This window comes from Triplophysa dalaica, chromosome 16 (genome assembly GCF_015846415.1).
Source record: "Triplophysa dalaica isolate WHDGS20190420 chromosome 16, ASM1584641v1, whole genome shotgun sequence".
Classification (NCBI taxonomy): Eukaryota; Metazoa; Chordata; class Actinopteri; order Cypriniformes; family Nemacheilidae; genus Triplophysa; species Triplophysa dalaica.
In genome coordinates this window covers 16,011,093-16,026,893 of record NC_079557.1, presented here as the reverse complement: position 1 = coordinate 16,026,893, position 15,801 = coordinate 16,011,093, and the positions used below count along the sequence as shown (strand labels likewise).

Here is a 15,801-nt window from a genome sequence, read left to right as displayed (position 1 = left end):
ATAATAACTTGTTCATGTCAACCGGACTTTTATTTTAACGCGACGCTGCAAAGAGAGTTTGTTTAAGTTAACCGCACTTTTATTTTGATGGATCGCCGGAAATGTTGTTTGTTTATATTAGGGCTGGGGGTAAATGATTATTTATGAAACGATTAATCTAACGATTATTTTATCGGTTAGTCGAATAATCTAACAACTAATTGGACAATCAATCTAACGCTTATTTTTCTGTTGCTCGATTTGTAAAAACCATAATGTATCTCAAATAAATACCAAATAAATCTTAATAATATACTTTATTAAACAACAGTTATGCACAGCAAAAAATATTCTTCACACAAAATAAAATAAGTAAAATAATTTCACTGTTATTCAAAATGAAAGACCAGCCTGTTTACTCTATAAAGTACCACCATAACTCTCTTGTTCAAAAAAATCTAAAGTTGTAGTGCAAAAAAAAACACTGTGCAGTGTTGAACACAATATAAAATTCCTGTTTTTGCGTATATTTTGTGTGCATTGCATCTCTTTCTCACGACAGGACGGCAAGGTTCTTAGCTTTGTCCTAGAAAACACAGAAGCAATTCATATTAGATAGCGGTCAACCGATTATCGAACTGGCTGATCATCGGCGTCGATATCAAAGATTTAGCCGATAATCGATATCGATCATTTTGAAAAACAGTTTTGCCGATAAAGTCATTTAATTTTGAAATGTGCTATTTGGCTCTGATGCAGCCAAGGATTTAGTGAGAACAGTCGGAACACGTCACTCTAGTTTGTTGCCTAGAGTAATGCCCGCCCACTGCCCCTCTGATTTGTTGGGACTAAGTCACGAGTCCGGCCAATCAACGTGGGAGGCTTTGGAACAGAAAGTGTTTTTCACTCTCACACCGAAAGCGCTGCTTTGGGTTCATGCTCTCTGAGGTAAGGCAGCATCAGACGTTGAGATAGATCTCAATCCACTACACTGAAGATGCAAAACACTTCAATTTAATTAGTGCCTGAATTTCGGAGCAGCTTTGTGGGTTTCCTGCAGGTTCCGCAGGAATTACGCATTATTATCATGTAGATATAATTCACATCCATAGTATAACAATGATTTTGCACTGCAAGCGAGCAGCACACTGCACGCGTTTCTTGTAATTGATCGAGCTGGCGTTTTGCACGTCATTTTAAGTTATGCCATTTCAAAAATACAAGCCATTTTAAAGCATAAAGAACTTGAATCGTCGGCCTTCAATCAGAGCGCTCTCATGCAAACGCGCACACACACACACAGACTCGGCATCTCGCAACAAATGTTAGATCAAGTTATTTTTCGCAACTTATTTATACACATAATTGTTCACATGGGTGTGATTAAATGCCCGTCTTGCCGACAATACGCTCAAGGAATAGGCTAATGTACTAACTAAGTGTGTCTAAAATATGCTTTTAATGTTATAGCTTCATGAAAACATTTGCAGTCTTTTCAACAACATACACAATAAAGCTATGAAGGCAAGTAAATTATTTACACTTATTATATAAATTCAACTTGAGCAAAATGATTAATTGAATAGTTCTAATATTGTATGGAGTCATCAGAATATATTTTTTTTAGGGATGCACGGAATATTCGGCCACCGAAAGACTTTTATCACCGAAACAATACGGCCGAAATGTTGTGATGACACAAACAGATACCGCTCCTTTGATGAATCTGTAGCGGACGTTATTCCTTTAATCGCAGCACTAAAGCGTCTCCTAAACTGCATGCACCCTCAGGGCTCTAGAGTGCGACCAATATTCCTTTACGTGTGTGAAGCAGAGGTTGCGTAATCCGAAAGATTCTTTGTCATTGACAGATTTTTTTTACCAGTGACGCCGTCATTCTGGCAGATTACAATGAGGGCAATTTGTAAACACCCGTTTCCCTTCAGCATGATATGGTTGCGAAGCGATCTGCGTGTCGTTGTCATTTGACTGACTAGACATGTGATGCAATTTGGGAAAACCGGTCGGATGTCGCACTGGGACGCGGGAAAGACAGTTCAACTATCAGAGTAAACAACATATACATGAAGAATGAAGAAGTATTAATGCACATTTCCCGCCAGTCCTGTGTAAACTATGGCATGCAAAGTTGTTTTATACAATGTTTTCGCGAGGTGACAGAGCTCCGTGTCTACAGCACCAGGAGTTATGCCCGCTCCACTGCTCACGCGAGCCGGACCGCGATCGCAAAACATACAAGAGATGATCAAAAGTCCAGACACTATGCGCATGATAAACAACTTAAAACTTGCTTCACTGCTTATTAGTTGATGTCTGTAATGTTTGTCACTTTCCTTGTGTAGTGATAATGGCAGAGCTCTCGTTCTTTAAATGTGTGCTGCACCATTTTCCTTACTTTCGTTTTTTTCCAACGGTTTGTGCAGTATTTATAGACTTCAACACTAGGAATTGTTTTTTTACTAAATTGTTATAAGAGTAAGTCTCTTACCACTGTAAAGTGATTTTTACTTGTGATATTGGACTGTTGGGCTTTTATTTTCATAGCTTAACTTTAAACACGTTTTTCTCCAAATTCCGTTCCTGAACATCATAGCGCTTCAGACGATAGAATAAGTAGGTTATTCTATTCTTACGCTACTTATTATCAACTTTGCACATCTGCAATTCTTGGTGCATTTGTTGTTGTTAAAGTTCTACAGTTAACATATGGGCTGTGGGAGTCTTTGTTTGGATACACTATTATGTTGAAGGCAGAGAAAATATTGTTGTATCTTAAGCAGTTGCACTTGTTCTGAATAGACTTTCTTGTAGTAGTCCTACAGAGAAAAATGTAAAATGCACTTCACCTAAATGCACTTTGTTTTCATGAGAGAACATTTAATTGTACAACATTTCAGCATGCCAGTTCCCCTCACATTATTATTTAATATACACATGAGTGGGGTCAAGTTAAACATCTTAGTTGAATTTTATTTTATACTGTGCATTGTTGCAATGTGCTAAATAAATATTTGCATAATTTGTAATTGATTTATTCTTTGAAACTTTAATATTTATGCAATTGCAATGGCTTGATTTTAGTAAAGTTAGTACACAGTAATAGCCATAAATGCAAGGGTACTAATAATTGGCCAAATTTCTTTCGGTGTTTCGGTTTTGGGCTTTCGGCCTTGGTTTCCTCTTTTTCGGTTTTCGGTTTCGGCCAAGAATTTTCCTTTCGGTGCATCCCTAATTTTTTTCCATAAATAAATATAATTTATTCCATTCAATTCCTTTTTCATTTGTTCCTTGTTGTTTTTTACTGTGTTTCTTGTGGTTTACAAAATGTTCATAGAATTCTGCTGGGAGCTCCCTTCTTTCTTTTGTTATTATTAATATAAGCGTTATGATTAAGATTTCTCAGTCAGAATTAAAAATCTTTAAAATGTTTCAGAGCCTGTGTTCTTAATTTCTATATAAATTTACGTTTTTACACCATATATATATTGGTTCAAAATATCGTCTATCGGTCTAATTCACATGGAAATAATCGGTATCGGTATCGGCCCGAAAAACGCATATCGGTCAACCTCTAATATTAGAACAACAGCTATGACTGTGGGGTATTTTAAATCTACTCTTAACCTCATTGTAGTGCTATGTTATGATTAGTTTATTTGAATGCTAACGTGGCTAGCAGCTGTGCAATTTGGTGGTGCTAGGCTAACCAATTAGCCAACGTATCTAAGCTCTCTGTGCAGTTTGTTGTGCTAGGTTAGTAGCTAACATTCAAACGTTCATGTTAGCTAACGTTCACGTTACGTCAGCTATTATAGATAGCGGAGTTCTGCAGCCGTAAGCTAGCTTCCCTTCAAGACAACATTAGATGATAACTAATGTTAGCTAAACACAGCGGTCTAGGCGCCAGTAGCTACCTAGCACGAAAAAAACTGCACGGAGAGCCAAGATAGTTAGCTAGCACCACCGAAGTGCGCAGAGCTCAAGCTACACTATACGAACATGTAATTATTTTAGCCAACCTTAGTACTTACTTGGTATTGTCTCCTTCACGAGTGACAATGGGGTGCTTCCGTTTAAGATGCTCCAACATTGCTGTTGTGCTGGCGTGGTATGCCAAATCCATTTGGCAAAGAGCGCAAATAACGACACATTTACGTTTGGGACTAATTTTGAAGTATTCCCATACCCATGTTTTGGCCTCCCACGTGTGTGTGTGGCGAGCTGCTGCGAAGCGTCGACGCAAAAATATAATCGATGCGTCGCTACAGCCCTAGTTTATATGTTCATGTCATTGTGCAGTGAAACGCAGGCTCTGAAAGCTTAATAAGCACAAGTGTTCAGGTTTTGTACACGCAACCGCACCACTCTTTCACACACAGTTATGCAAAAAAAGCAGAATATATATTTTAACAGTTTCTTAATATTTTGTTTGCTTTTACTGGTATCGGTGCATCCCTACAGTATGATGTAGTTTTAAGTAGGCTTACATTTAAATGTGCTGCTGTTGTTTTGTGTGTATGGCCATTCAATGAATAAAGGAATTAATAGAGATGGGCACAAAAAGGTTTCCTCCCGTTTGTCGCGTCCCACCTGTCATGTCTGTATTCCCCACCAGTGCGGCCCGCCCCACAGAAACTGAGAAGCGCTGGTCTAATGCCTTGTTTATACGACATCCTTGGCTCCGCACCAGGAGTCTATGCTGAATGAGTGGGTTTTCTTAAATGGGTGAGGTGTTAAATGGGAAAAATATGCGTCCCTTTCCGGTCAAATACTATAATATGCTACACTCGTTTTAAGTGGACAAATATATTACTATTGTATAGTAAAAAAAAACACATAACAAAAAAACAATGGGTAAAATAAAAATAATATGGCCCAATTGATCCATTTGTATACAACATAAATGTCTTTTGTCTTTAACCAGTCTATTTATGTGATGATTTGCATTTGTGTTTTTTAAAGATGATAACATACATTTTATACTTGTGCTAACTGTACAACTGTTTGGCCTATGCTACAAAACTTTAAACCTCTGTAGCACCAGTGCTATGTGCAAAAAAGTAATGTATTTCAATTCCGAGCTTGGTTAGAGGTTCTTTGTTATGAAGATTGTGAAATGCTTTTTTGGGAAGATCGCCCAGCCATACTTGTGATCACTTAATGATGAGAGGAAATGATTGAATGCTACAAACTCAACAAAAAGGGGAATACAAACTGCCCTCATTGTAATCTGTCAAAATGATGGACGGCCTTCAGATTTTTCCGTCACTGGTAAAAATCCATCAATGACTCAGTTGATTTTTACATTTTTTTCCCACGGCAGTGCCGTGATTATAATAAACACTATAGTCAAAATAATGCATTAGCTTTGGATCAATGTAAAGAAATATTTGCATTTTTTTTTTTTATTAGTCTTATACAGGGGTCTGATTCTGTCACAAGGACCTCAACCTCAGAGTCCTTGGTCATGTTGCATAATAGTCACCTGTCTGTTGATGGCCACCTTATTTCTATTACTCAATATTTGAACATTTAACCGACAGAAAGTTTATCCAAAATAGAAACGCCTGAGACATCCATTAGCACTAAGAGGTCTATATCAACACACAACTTTTTTTCTTGGTTTGTTTATCAGTTAAGATGTAAAGGTTTCTAATAGCAAGTTAATCTTGTTTTTTATGTTCTTTTGAACTCTGCTTAAAGGTAGGTCATCAACATTGACTGCAATAGTAAATAATTGTTAATAAACAAAGAACATACTATTGTAAAAAAAAATGAAATGTTTCTATGTTTTTCTATTATAATGCTATTTATTACAACAAAACTCAACAATAATTTGACTGGGGGTGCATTAAAAAAGTGGTGCATCGCTTTCTCTATTTTCCCAGTTAGGATGTGTACGCTTAATGAAGTTGTTTTCCTTAGCAGTTAATCTCAGGTCTCTTTAGTATGCTGTCAACAGATGATAAGCTACATTTTCTGTTTCTCTTGTTTGCATCCTAATGATTAGAGCTGAGGTTTGTGTTGCCAGGGACCCCCACATTGCAAGAGCGGCATTTTGCTTCATGCTTCAATGTTCAGTGGGTTAGTATAGCCGTTTGGAAATTTCCATTCACCACAGAGGAAGGTAGGATGCTCTAAATCGATAATGTCAAGAGCAAGCTCAAGTTCTTCTTCTAAGTGTCAGAACTGATCAGTTGTGTGGTTATTCATGAATAATTTGAGCTTTTCTTCTTTCTGTTAACATGTTTAGTTAAGAATATAACTTGTTCTTGAAAAGAACATGGCATTTTTTTAAGTCAGATGACCACATGGGACAGCATGGGAAAAGTCTTGGTCTCAAAACATGTAATATGACCCCTGGCAATTTGTTTTAAGTTTATTATTATTATTTAGGGTGTGTGATTTATTTTAAACCATGCATTTTATAACATTTTTTTTGCAAATATCTTTAACGGTGAGTATGAAAAGGGTTTTTCAGCGAAAGTGAAATGTTTACCATTTGTATTAACATAGATTCATTACAAATACCATGGATAAACTATGGTTACTATAGTCATACTAATCAGGGCTGTCAGTGCAACATATACAAAAAAATAGGTCTGTGATATGAATACATTAAATACTAGTGTAGCAGGCAGGTGCATTACACTGTGTCCTAACCAAACGCAACGCTGCGACACACGATAACAGTTATCTCTTCCATGTTAATCAGAGGTTTGTCCTAACCAGCCGCATTTCTGCGACGTTGCAGCTGACATGAATGATGTTCAGGCTATATACATTTGATTACATACGTGAAAGGGTTACTAATGCCGCGCTGCAACTAACGATTATTTTAATAATTGATTAGTTGGACGATTCTTTTTTCTATTAATTGGATAAAAGATTAATTAGATCTTTAGCTTATAATAACTAAATCAGAGATGGGAAAAGAATACACAACTGAACTCATTTACCTCCCAAAATGTTGTGGATGTCTCCCTAATTAACACAGATTGATTCAGGTGTGTCATATTACATTTACATTTCGGCATTTGGCAGACGCTTTTATCAAAAGCTACTTACATTCCTTTATCCTATACATTTTACATAGGTATTTGCAATCCCCTGGGATCGAACCCACAACCTTGCGTTGTTAACACAATGCTCTTACCACTGAGCTACAGAAGCAGCCGACTATAGAGGGTTTATATCCATCTCACTTTCCTATGTGAACACGCCGGGACACGCCCCCTTGAGTGCCGGAACACGTTCCCCTGAGTGATGAAAAACGTGGCAAAATGGCTGAGGAGAATAGGAAAAAAAGTCAGAAACCGGGACTAAAACACGCAATTATTGCTGAAATTACAAGCAGCTGGACTCAACGGTTACGGTCGCATGGGCTTACAGCTTCACTGCGACTTACAGACGAAATCCGGTGTTCCTGGACACTAAAATGTTGCGCGGAATTGCGTTTCCTTGTATTGCAAGCAGCCATTTTGCTGAATGTTTTGCCACCCAGGAAGGTGCGCTCCGGCGTGCTCAGATGGTAAAGTGATGACACGTGCATTCCCTCTATAGTCTCTCACAAACGTAGGAGGGAGAGGGTGGTTGGCCAAGGAAATAATTTTTTATGTGGCATGAAAAGCGAGATATTTGTCATTCAAATGTAGTGAAGTACAGAAGCAAACATGTGGCAGACAGCGGCAGTGGAAAAGACTAGAGGAGTTATATTTTGTGTTCCTGTTGAATAAAGCCAGTTCGGAATACTGTAGTAGGCCTAATCGGCTTGGAGCTCGAGAGGTCTTACAGACAGTTAAGTTAAATATGACATGTCACATTAATCAATATACCTTAGACGAATTCCAAACAGTGTTTTTGTGCCTTTGAAGTACACTTCACAAATAGAAAACCACTCAAAAAATGTCTTTCCAGATAAAGAGACATTGTTTTTCGAGCAGCCACATTATGACAATGTATCTTGTAACTTAAATCAACCAATTATAATTAAATACTGGAAGTGTCTGTTTTATTTATTTTAAATGTTTACACTCCAGTTATTATTTACAATAATAAACCTTGTCTGACCTTGACCTCCTTCTAATTGCACAACTGTTTTTTTTTTGAAGACATCCCTAAAGAAATACAGAGTTATTTCAATTTTTATCATTGGCATTTGAGATTTGGCCTGTAAGTGATCTGAAAATCTCTTTACGAGAACTGCTGGATGCGCTCGCTCTATAGAATGTTCTGGAATGTTTGAAGGAGTTCTTTGTGTATCAAACATGTTGTCTGTGACTTTGTCTGTTTATTGTCCACATTTACCAATTTACCCTATGACATCAAGCGAGCGGTAACTATAGTGAGACAGCTCAGCTTTACAAACAGCATCACCTAGGAGATTTCACTGTTGAAAGTTCCAGCATGTACTCTTGTTGTGCGTTCTTCAGAGCTCGGAAAACTGAGAAGTGTATATTGACCATACTGTTCTTTGTTAACAGTGGGAACTCTTTAGTCGAAATGGCTTTGTCGTGAAAGTTGTTTTGACATTAGGTAATTTGGAAATATGTGGAAAAAACGCAAAGCATCTCAATTCCATGGCATGTTTTTTGTTTTGAACGTCTCCAACAATGGTGAGCATTGTTATTAAAAGGTCATCACGCCTGATATGTGGGATTAGAAACAGATCGGATGTCCATTGGCCGTAAACTACGACATCTACTGTTAGTGTTCAATTCATACATTACTCTCGCTTTTAGGGACATTTTGTTCAAGTTCCCCATGCCCAAAGAGACTTGTAATTTGACAGCAGTTGGCAGGCAAAAAATGCTTTTAACATTTCAAGTCATTTGGGTAAAAATATGTAATGAATTGCAACAGTGTGTTTTGAAAGATTTTGAAAAAATGCCCTAGTCGTGTAATAATCGCATGCTGGCTATTAACCAACTGGCCATTATCTCATGTTCATTTAGGCCATTAGTCGACTATTCGCTCGTTTATGATATTAATATAAATATTTAAATATACATGGGGAATGGGGACATCAGGTGATTGTTTAAGCTTCTTGTATGAAAAATATAACCTATAATGTGAGTATTTTCTTCAAAAACTAAATTCAACTAAAGCAATATTTTAAACGTAGAAAATAAAATGAATAAATAAAAATACAGCAAATTGAAGCACTTAAAAAAAACATATCAGTGGTAATAATCAAGTCCATATTTGCTCTATTAGTGAGCCATAATCAGTCAGCACAGAGTCTGCATTTATTAATGATTTTATATTATGAGGACAAAAGCTCATTGTTTATAGCAGATTGCTGTGTGAAAGCTTTCTGTGTCGCCCATCACTGTTAAAACACTATTGACCATTAAAACAAGTGATTTCTTTGATCATTTCTCATCGATTCTAATGGAATGGAGTCTGTATGGAAAACACTTGGTATCTACTTGTTAAAAAGTAGATGTGGGTTTTTTTATTAGACATTATTATTATGTGCTATTTTATTGCTGTCAAACAGTAAAACTCCCTTTACAAACTTCATTTAGTTATGTCAAATTTTAAATGTTACAAAAATTTTGCAGATATTTACATAAGGTAAAATAAAACTGAGACACGTAAATAAATAAATTTTTGCTTTTTTTTAATAATAGACTAACAATTTTGGGTATTTGGATTTGGAGCATCCTACTTGCCACTTTTGGAAATGCTATGATAGAAAAAAACTTAAAGGTACAGTGAGTAGGAATTTGAAGGATTTATTCACCAAAATGTAATATATAATACAAAACTATGTTGTGAGTGGTGAATAAATACCTTACAAAATGAAGCAAAATGTTTATATTATCTTACAATGAGCCATTTTATGTATATACACCGCGGGCACACCCTTATTTGTAATATATCAAATTGCACAGCCATGTTTCTATAGTAGCACTACACGGACAAACTGAGCGCGTTCGTAAAACGAAGGATGCACGGGACTACGTTCTTCTTCGGCTGTGTTTTGAGGCAGCTTGCCACGCCACTACATAGAAGGATTAGCAGAAGAAGAGGACGAACAATGACAAAATTCACTCGTCATGTTTTTTATTAGAAATAGAAACGGTTCTTTTGTTGGTGTTAGAAGTGAAGGGATATATCGATATGTTTACCCAACGCGATGCGGGATAAGCCTATATCGTTCATATAGATATGGTTTGATGCCATGCATGCGCTCGCTCTGCACGAACCAGATCGTGCCCGCTTGCCTGCTCCAGCACACAAGGTAGCATGCGACATGGAGGAACACGCCGCCAGTCAACACTACAGAAAACTTACTGGTTAGTAAAAAAGAAAACAATGCTTCACTCATTTGGAGGTGGTCTGGATTTAAAAGTTCCGATGAGAACCAAAAACAGCCAATGTGTAGGGAATGTAATAAATCCGTTGTATCAAAATGTGGAAGCACATCAAATCTCTTCCACCACTTACAAAATTACAATAAATTGTAGTACGAAGAGTGTTTACAACTACTACTACAACTTCGGCCACGAAGACCGCTCAACTCAAAACATCTGCCCCGAAACAAAGCTCTCTGGAAGCTTCTTTTACCGGAAGTGTGCCTTACGAAAAGAAAAGTTGCGGGTGGTGCGTTATAACTAAGGCGGTAGCTTATCACATTTCTAAAGACATGGTTCCTATTGCAACAGTGGAACAAGAAAGTTTTAAAACGCTGCTAAAAACCATTGACCCAAGATACTAGTTACCCAGTCGCAAGTACTTTGCAACAGAAGCTCTGTCGCAAATGTACAGTGAGGTCCAACGGAAGCTTTCCGATCGGCTCGCAAAAGTGTCTCATTTCGCGCTAACAAACGATTTATGGTCAAGCAGGACATGCGAGCCACATATGAGTTTGACAGTTCATTTCTTGAAGATTGGGAAATGAAAACTGCGTGTCTTCAAACCACTTATTTTCCCCAAGACCATACCGAGGAGCATATAGCTGAAGCTCTAAGTAGTTATGTTTTTTATGGTTCTGTTCATTTTGTTATTTGCATAGCAGCATACTAGAACTGTATACAGTGTTAAGCAGGAGGAAAAAACCTGTACTGTATTTTATTTATCAAATATTTTATATAATTTAAAATATGTTGTGAAGTTGTTTATTTGTAAACAGGGAGGGAAAACCCTGTATTTTGTTTAGAAACTGTTCAAATGAAGGTTTAATAAAGGCTTTGATTTTCGAGTAACCATTTATTCCTTTTGGTAAAATACCGGATATATACTGTATACTGCTATTCCTCCTAAAAATACTGAGATATGAATTTTTGGCCATATCGCCCAGCGCTACTCTGGATCGGAATTGATGCCGCTTTCGAGTTGTTTTTGCTGGATCGAGTATCGGACTGCCGAGTTCCATTCAAATCATATCCATTGCGTTACCCATGGATGTTACTCTTAAGCTTCGGGATGCACGATAAATAATTGGCAATATCGGTATCGTCCAATAAATGTTTTTTTTATTTTTTATCTTTCTCGGCCGATAATAAAGCTTAGGAGGATATATTATAGCCGGTAAATCATAAATAATTTCCTCTGGTTGAACTACTGCTGCACACTGCTCACAGTTAAAATAAAATAAAGTACAGTACTATTTTTCTTTCATGATCATTCCCTTAATGATATTAGCAAAAAAAACATTGTTGACGTATGTTAATGTGACATATTGCTATTACAACAACAGCTTTGCAACAACCGAATGATGGCACTTATTAACAGTACGTCGATCAGCATCAAACGCTCATAATGCTTGGACGATTCCTTGTAAAATATGAGCATGCACATTTATACCAACTAAAAAAACAGCAGTGTGATTGATCAAGGAAAATATAATAAGGCCATAAAGATTTTAGACCAGACTTAAAACGGGTCAAAACATATTAACCAAATGAAGGCATTTATTAACAGTCCGGAACGATTTCATGAATTAATAGCTCAAAAGGCTTCCATTTCTATCGTCATGAAAAAGTTTCTCCTGTCTGGCAGTGATCGTTTTTCTAGACTTAAAGTTAACTCAGGCTCTACAAACTCCATAAGATTTTTAAAACCCTCTCCTTCGACAAAGCCGATCGGAAGCATGTCATTAGCGATCATCTTAGTAATTAAAGCAGTTATTTGCTCCGCCCGTCTGACATCCAAATTGGTTGGTCTGACCATAAAACTAGCAACTGATTGCTGACCTGTGGATGGACCTAATGGATGCTTCGCCCTCAAATGACTTTGCATCGTAGTTGTTGATCCATGATAAGCCAGCTTTGCATTGCAGAGTTTGCACTGCACTTTATTCTCATTCATTTTATTAAAGGACCCCCACACAGAACTCATTTTTGACACAATTTATCGTATCCATTATGCCACGCGGGTCTAAAGTGTGCGTAACTTCGTTAACAATTGTTAACTAAATGTTTTCCTCTACTGTCTCTTGATTAACAGCCTTAAGGTTTAAGGTGCGTCTTTATTGGCAGCGCCACCCTTTGGTTACATGAACACGTTACGCTTGAAAACACAGCGATTTTTTTTTTAAGATCGCACACACTATTCGAAATTCTATAATTAAAAAACTAATCGAATATTCGAAATTTGTGACTCATCCCTAATTGCAATGAAGAACAGTTTTCTGGGTTGCTCTGGAAGAATATCTATTATTTGTTTATTGAATAAAAATATACCAGAAATTTTTGAAGGTTAAAGAATCATTAACTAGTGTAAAGTAGGCTTTGTGCATGATTTTCAGTGCAACAAAAGAGAACTAATGGTTACCTTGTTTTCAGGAGTCAAGGTTTTCAAATAAAACCCGTTGTCCACTTTTGGCTTTTGTTTCAGTCTTAGGGAGTTTTAAATTAATATTTAGATACTGTATTATTGGCGAAAATTTACATATCGGTGCATCTCAATCATAACGTTATTATTCACCGTTGTGGATGCTCTCATATTCGTTGCTATCTTGATCGTTTTTGTTCTTGGTGTGAACATTTTAGTTGCATTTGTTTCATTTTTAGAATTCCTTTTTGCACATTTTCTAAACACTGTTGTGAACAAAGGTTTCTGAGAAAATGAAAGTGAATTGTCAAGCTCTTCAGTAGTTTGATTGGAAACCATTTTGGGATTCAAATTCCATCAAGTATTAAATGCTGTGCTTGTGAGGCCACATGCAGCAGAGAAAGCAGAACGTTTATGTTCCTGATCGACAGATTGAAACTCCAAATGCGTTTTTTAGACCTCGCATGTCTAATAGATGACGTGGTTTGTAAATATGATCTTTTTGAAAATTCTTTGCTGATGTTGTTCTTTATTATTTCCAGCTTAACCACTGACGTCCTGAATAGGATTTGCGGTCTGTCAATGAGGAACTACAGGCTCATCTTTTGCCATAACCTGAAGCAGCCATAGATCATTTAATTTACTACTCGTGAGTGGAGCAGGAGATCAAGTCAACTTCTGGGTGTTTGAAGTACAACAAGGTGAGTCCTGCTGTTAACGGCGTCACAGAAGCTGTTTTATGAAGTCTTATTTGTAATGCGGTAATGAACTGAGATAAGATTTCTTGAGAGCAGATGCTAGTTGTCATCAAGGCATCAGGATACTTCATACTTTCATATACATTTATGGTCATGTTGCACTCTTATCAGATCCAGCGATGGATTTCTTTCTACGCAACATTAACAGCTTGTGCGCACTAGCTGATAGCAACAGTATCAGTATTGTGTTGCAATCAGTACGGAACGCTTGTCTTTTTTTGAAATATGCATCTGTGGTTAGACCACGGCCGTCTGCTATCCTCATCAAAATCATTGTGCCGCATCTGATGGCTGTCTGATCTGTGCACATGACAGTCACTTCACTTATGCAAGCACTGCATCTCATGTGATAAGAACCACAGCTTCCAAAGATGGGAGAGGTCCTATTCCAATTTCAGTCTTGTTTTGTTGTTTTGTTTGTCGTTTGAGCCGCCACCCCACCCATAGCAAGTAGGGAGGTGTGGATCCGGGCGGCCGACGTAATCTTGCTCTCGACGTCTCTGTGTGCAGACGGACTGAAGCAGCCAGGCTGTGGAGGCGATGAGGAAGAGCCTCTCTACTTCCCTCAATGACTCCCTCAGCACTGCCAGAGTGTTCGGGATCCCCCTGGAGGAGGTGCATCACAGTGGACAGCCGGGGCATGAGGTCCCTCTGCTGGTTAGGAGCATCGTGGAGTACATCGAAGAGCATGGTCAGTGACATCTGCGTGGAGTGGGCGATTAAGGTTTCAAAGTTTAGGTTCACTTACTTATAACATGTACATAACATTTAGGCATTTAGCAGATGCTTTTATCCAAACTGAATTAGGAAACAATTCTTTTAATGCGTAGGGATTTCCAAGGAATAAGGAAACTCATGCTTTCTTATATTTTTTTGTTTTATTAAGTAGTAGTCATAACTCTAGGAATTTTGTTCTAAATAAAAAATACGAAATAAAACAACACTATGTTGTATTTTATCATCTTAAAACTGACCACCCTCTGCCTACAATTTGTAATCATGTACTCATGGCACTTTATTTACCAGCTTGATATATTAAGATGCTTTTTAAACGTTATAAGAGAAGCTCTTATTTACTGGTTTTTCCATTTAAAAAACATTTTTATTTTATTGGTAATGAAACAGGTAATATGTTGCCACAATTATGTTTTTTTTTGTGGAACTGATAAAAAACAATACATAATCCTGCACCTTCAGATCCAAAAGTCTTTATCAACACAAGAAACATTTTATTTATTAAAATACCAATTATCATAAGCCTTTTAATCTGCTCTGACAAAGAAAGATGTAGTTTATAGCAGCAGTGGGGGTTTTTAATTCAGGATATTTAACAGAAAGTTAGATATGAAAACGATTTAAACAAATACAATGTCAACTTGGTCAGCTGTGTATGTACATATTATTATTTAGAGAGGTGAAGCCTTTAAAGCCCTTTTGTATATTTCCTAAAGTGGCACAGATTCCAGAGCATTTGGTTTACATCTGATAAAACCAGAAATGTTGTTTTGCCAGATTGGGCGATACGTATGGCCTCCCGTTTTCGGAGATCAAAGATATGTTTCCTTTTATAATGCATGGTTACAAAAGTGTTGTCCTACTCCAGAGTTAAAGAGAAAGAGAAACCTTATTCAGCCTGAATCTTTTGTAATGACATTGTGTCATTATAGTGTCTTACCCACTAATCTATTGCCACATATAGATACAGAAATACCCAGCTACTTCACTATTTTCTCTTTTTAATTACTGCTATTTGCAAATTGCTAAACTTCTCACAACCACGTAAGGCGGGCAGTGAGAATGTTTTATTTCTCTGGCTTGCCCATCAAAGAGATTCCGTGACTACAGCCCAGTGTTTAAAGTGGTAAGATTGAACATGATGAAAATAGCTGTTAAATCCTTGAAAGTGTTTAGCTGCTGTTGTCATCTCTTGACACCAGCACTGTGTGTTCAACACACTGGAATTTATCCTGCTCTTTACAATAGAAGGATGTTTTTGTACTGAGTCTCATTTAGACATAACAGCGAGTGGCGCGCTGGATTCCCCTCATGCAGTGGAGAGGTTTTATGTAAACTCGCAGAACACCTGGGGTTGGAACCGAGACAGACCAGAACGATGCTGATTCACCCCCTGAATCTATGACGTAAAAGTTTGTAGATCAAACTAGCTGTGGGAGGAATGTTTGTTTTTCAAATATTTCTATTCAAATAAAAACCAGGAAGCTAAACATAAGAATATGTATTATTTGTATTAATTTAAACA

At 37.2% G+C, this 15,801-nt stretch overlaps 1 protein-coding gene across 4 annotated transcripts in view; it reads left to right on the top strand.

Annotated features, from left to right (window-relative positions):
* fam13b (family with sequence similarity 13 member B) overlaps nucleotides 1–15,801 on the top strand; it is a 56,497-nt gene that overhangs the window by 7,648 nt on the left and 33,048 nt on the right. For all 4 annotated transcript variants that reach the window (XM_056769360.1, XM_056769361.1, XM_056769362.1 and 1 more), the window contains exons 2-3: nucleotides 13,326–13,484; nucleotides 14,052–14,232. In XM_056769360.1, coding sequence (XP_056625338.1) covers nucleotides 14,082–14,232 — 151 coding nt within the window. In that variant the 5' untranslated portion in view covers nucleotides 13,326–13,484; nucleotides 14,052–14,081. The remainder of the gene's footprint in view (nucleotides 1–13,325; nucleotides 13,485–14,051; nucleotides 14,233–15,801) is intronic.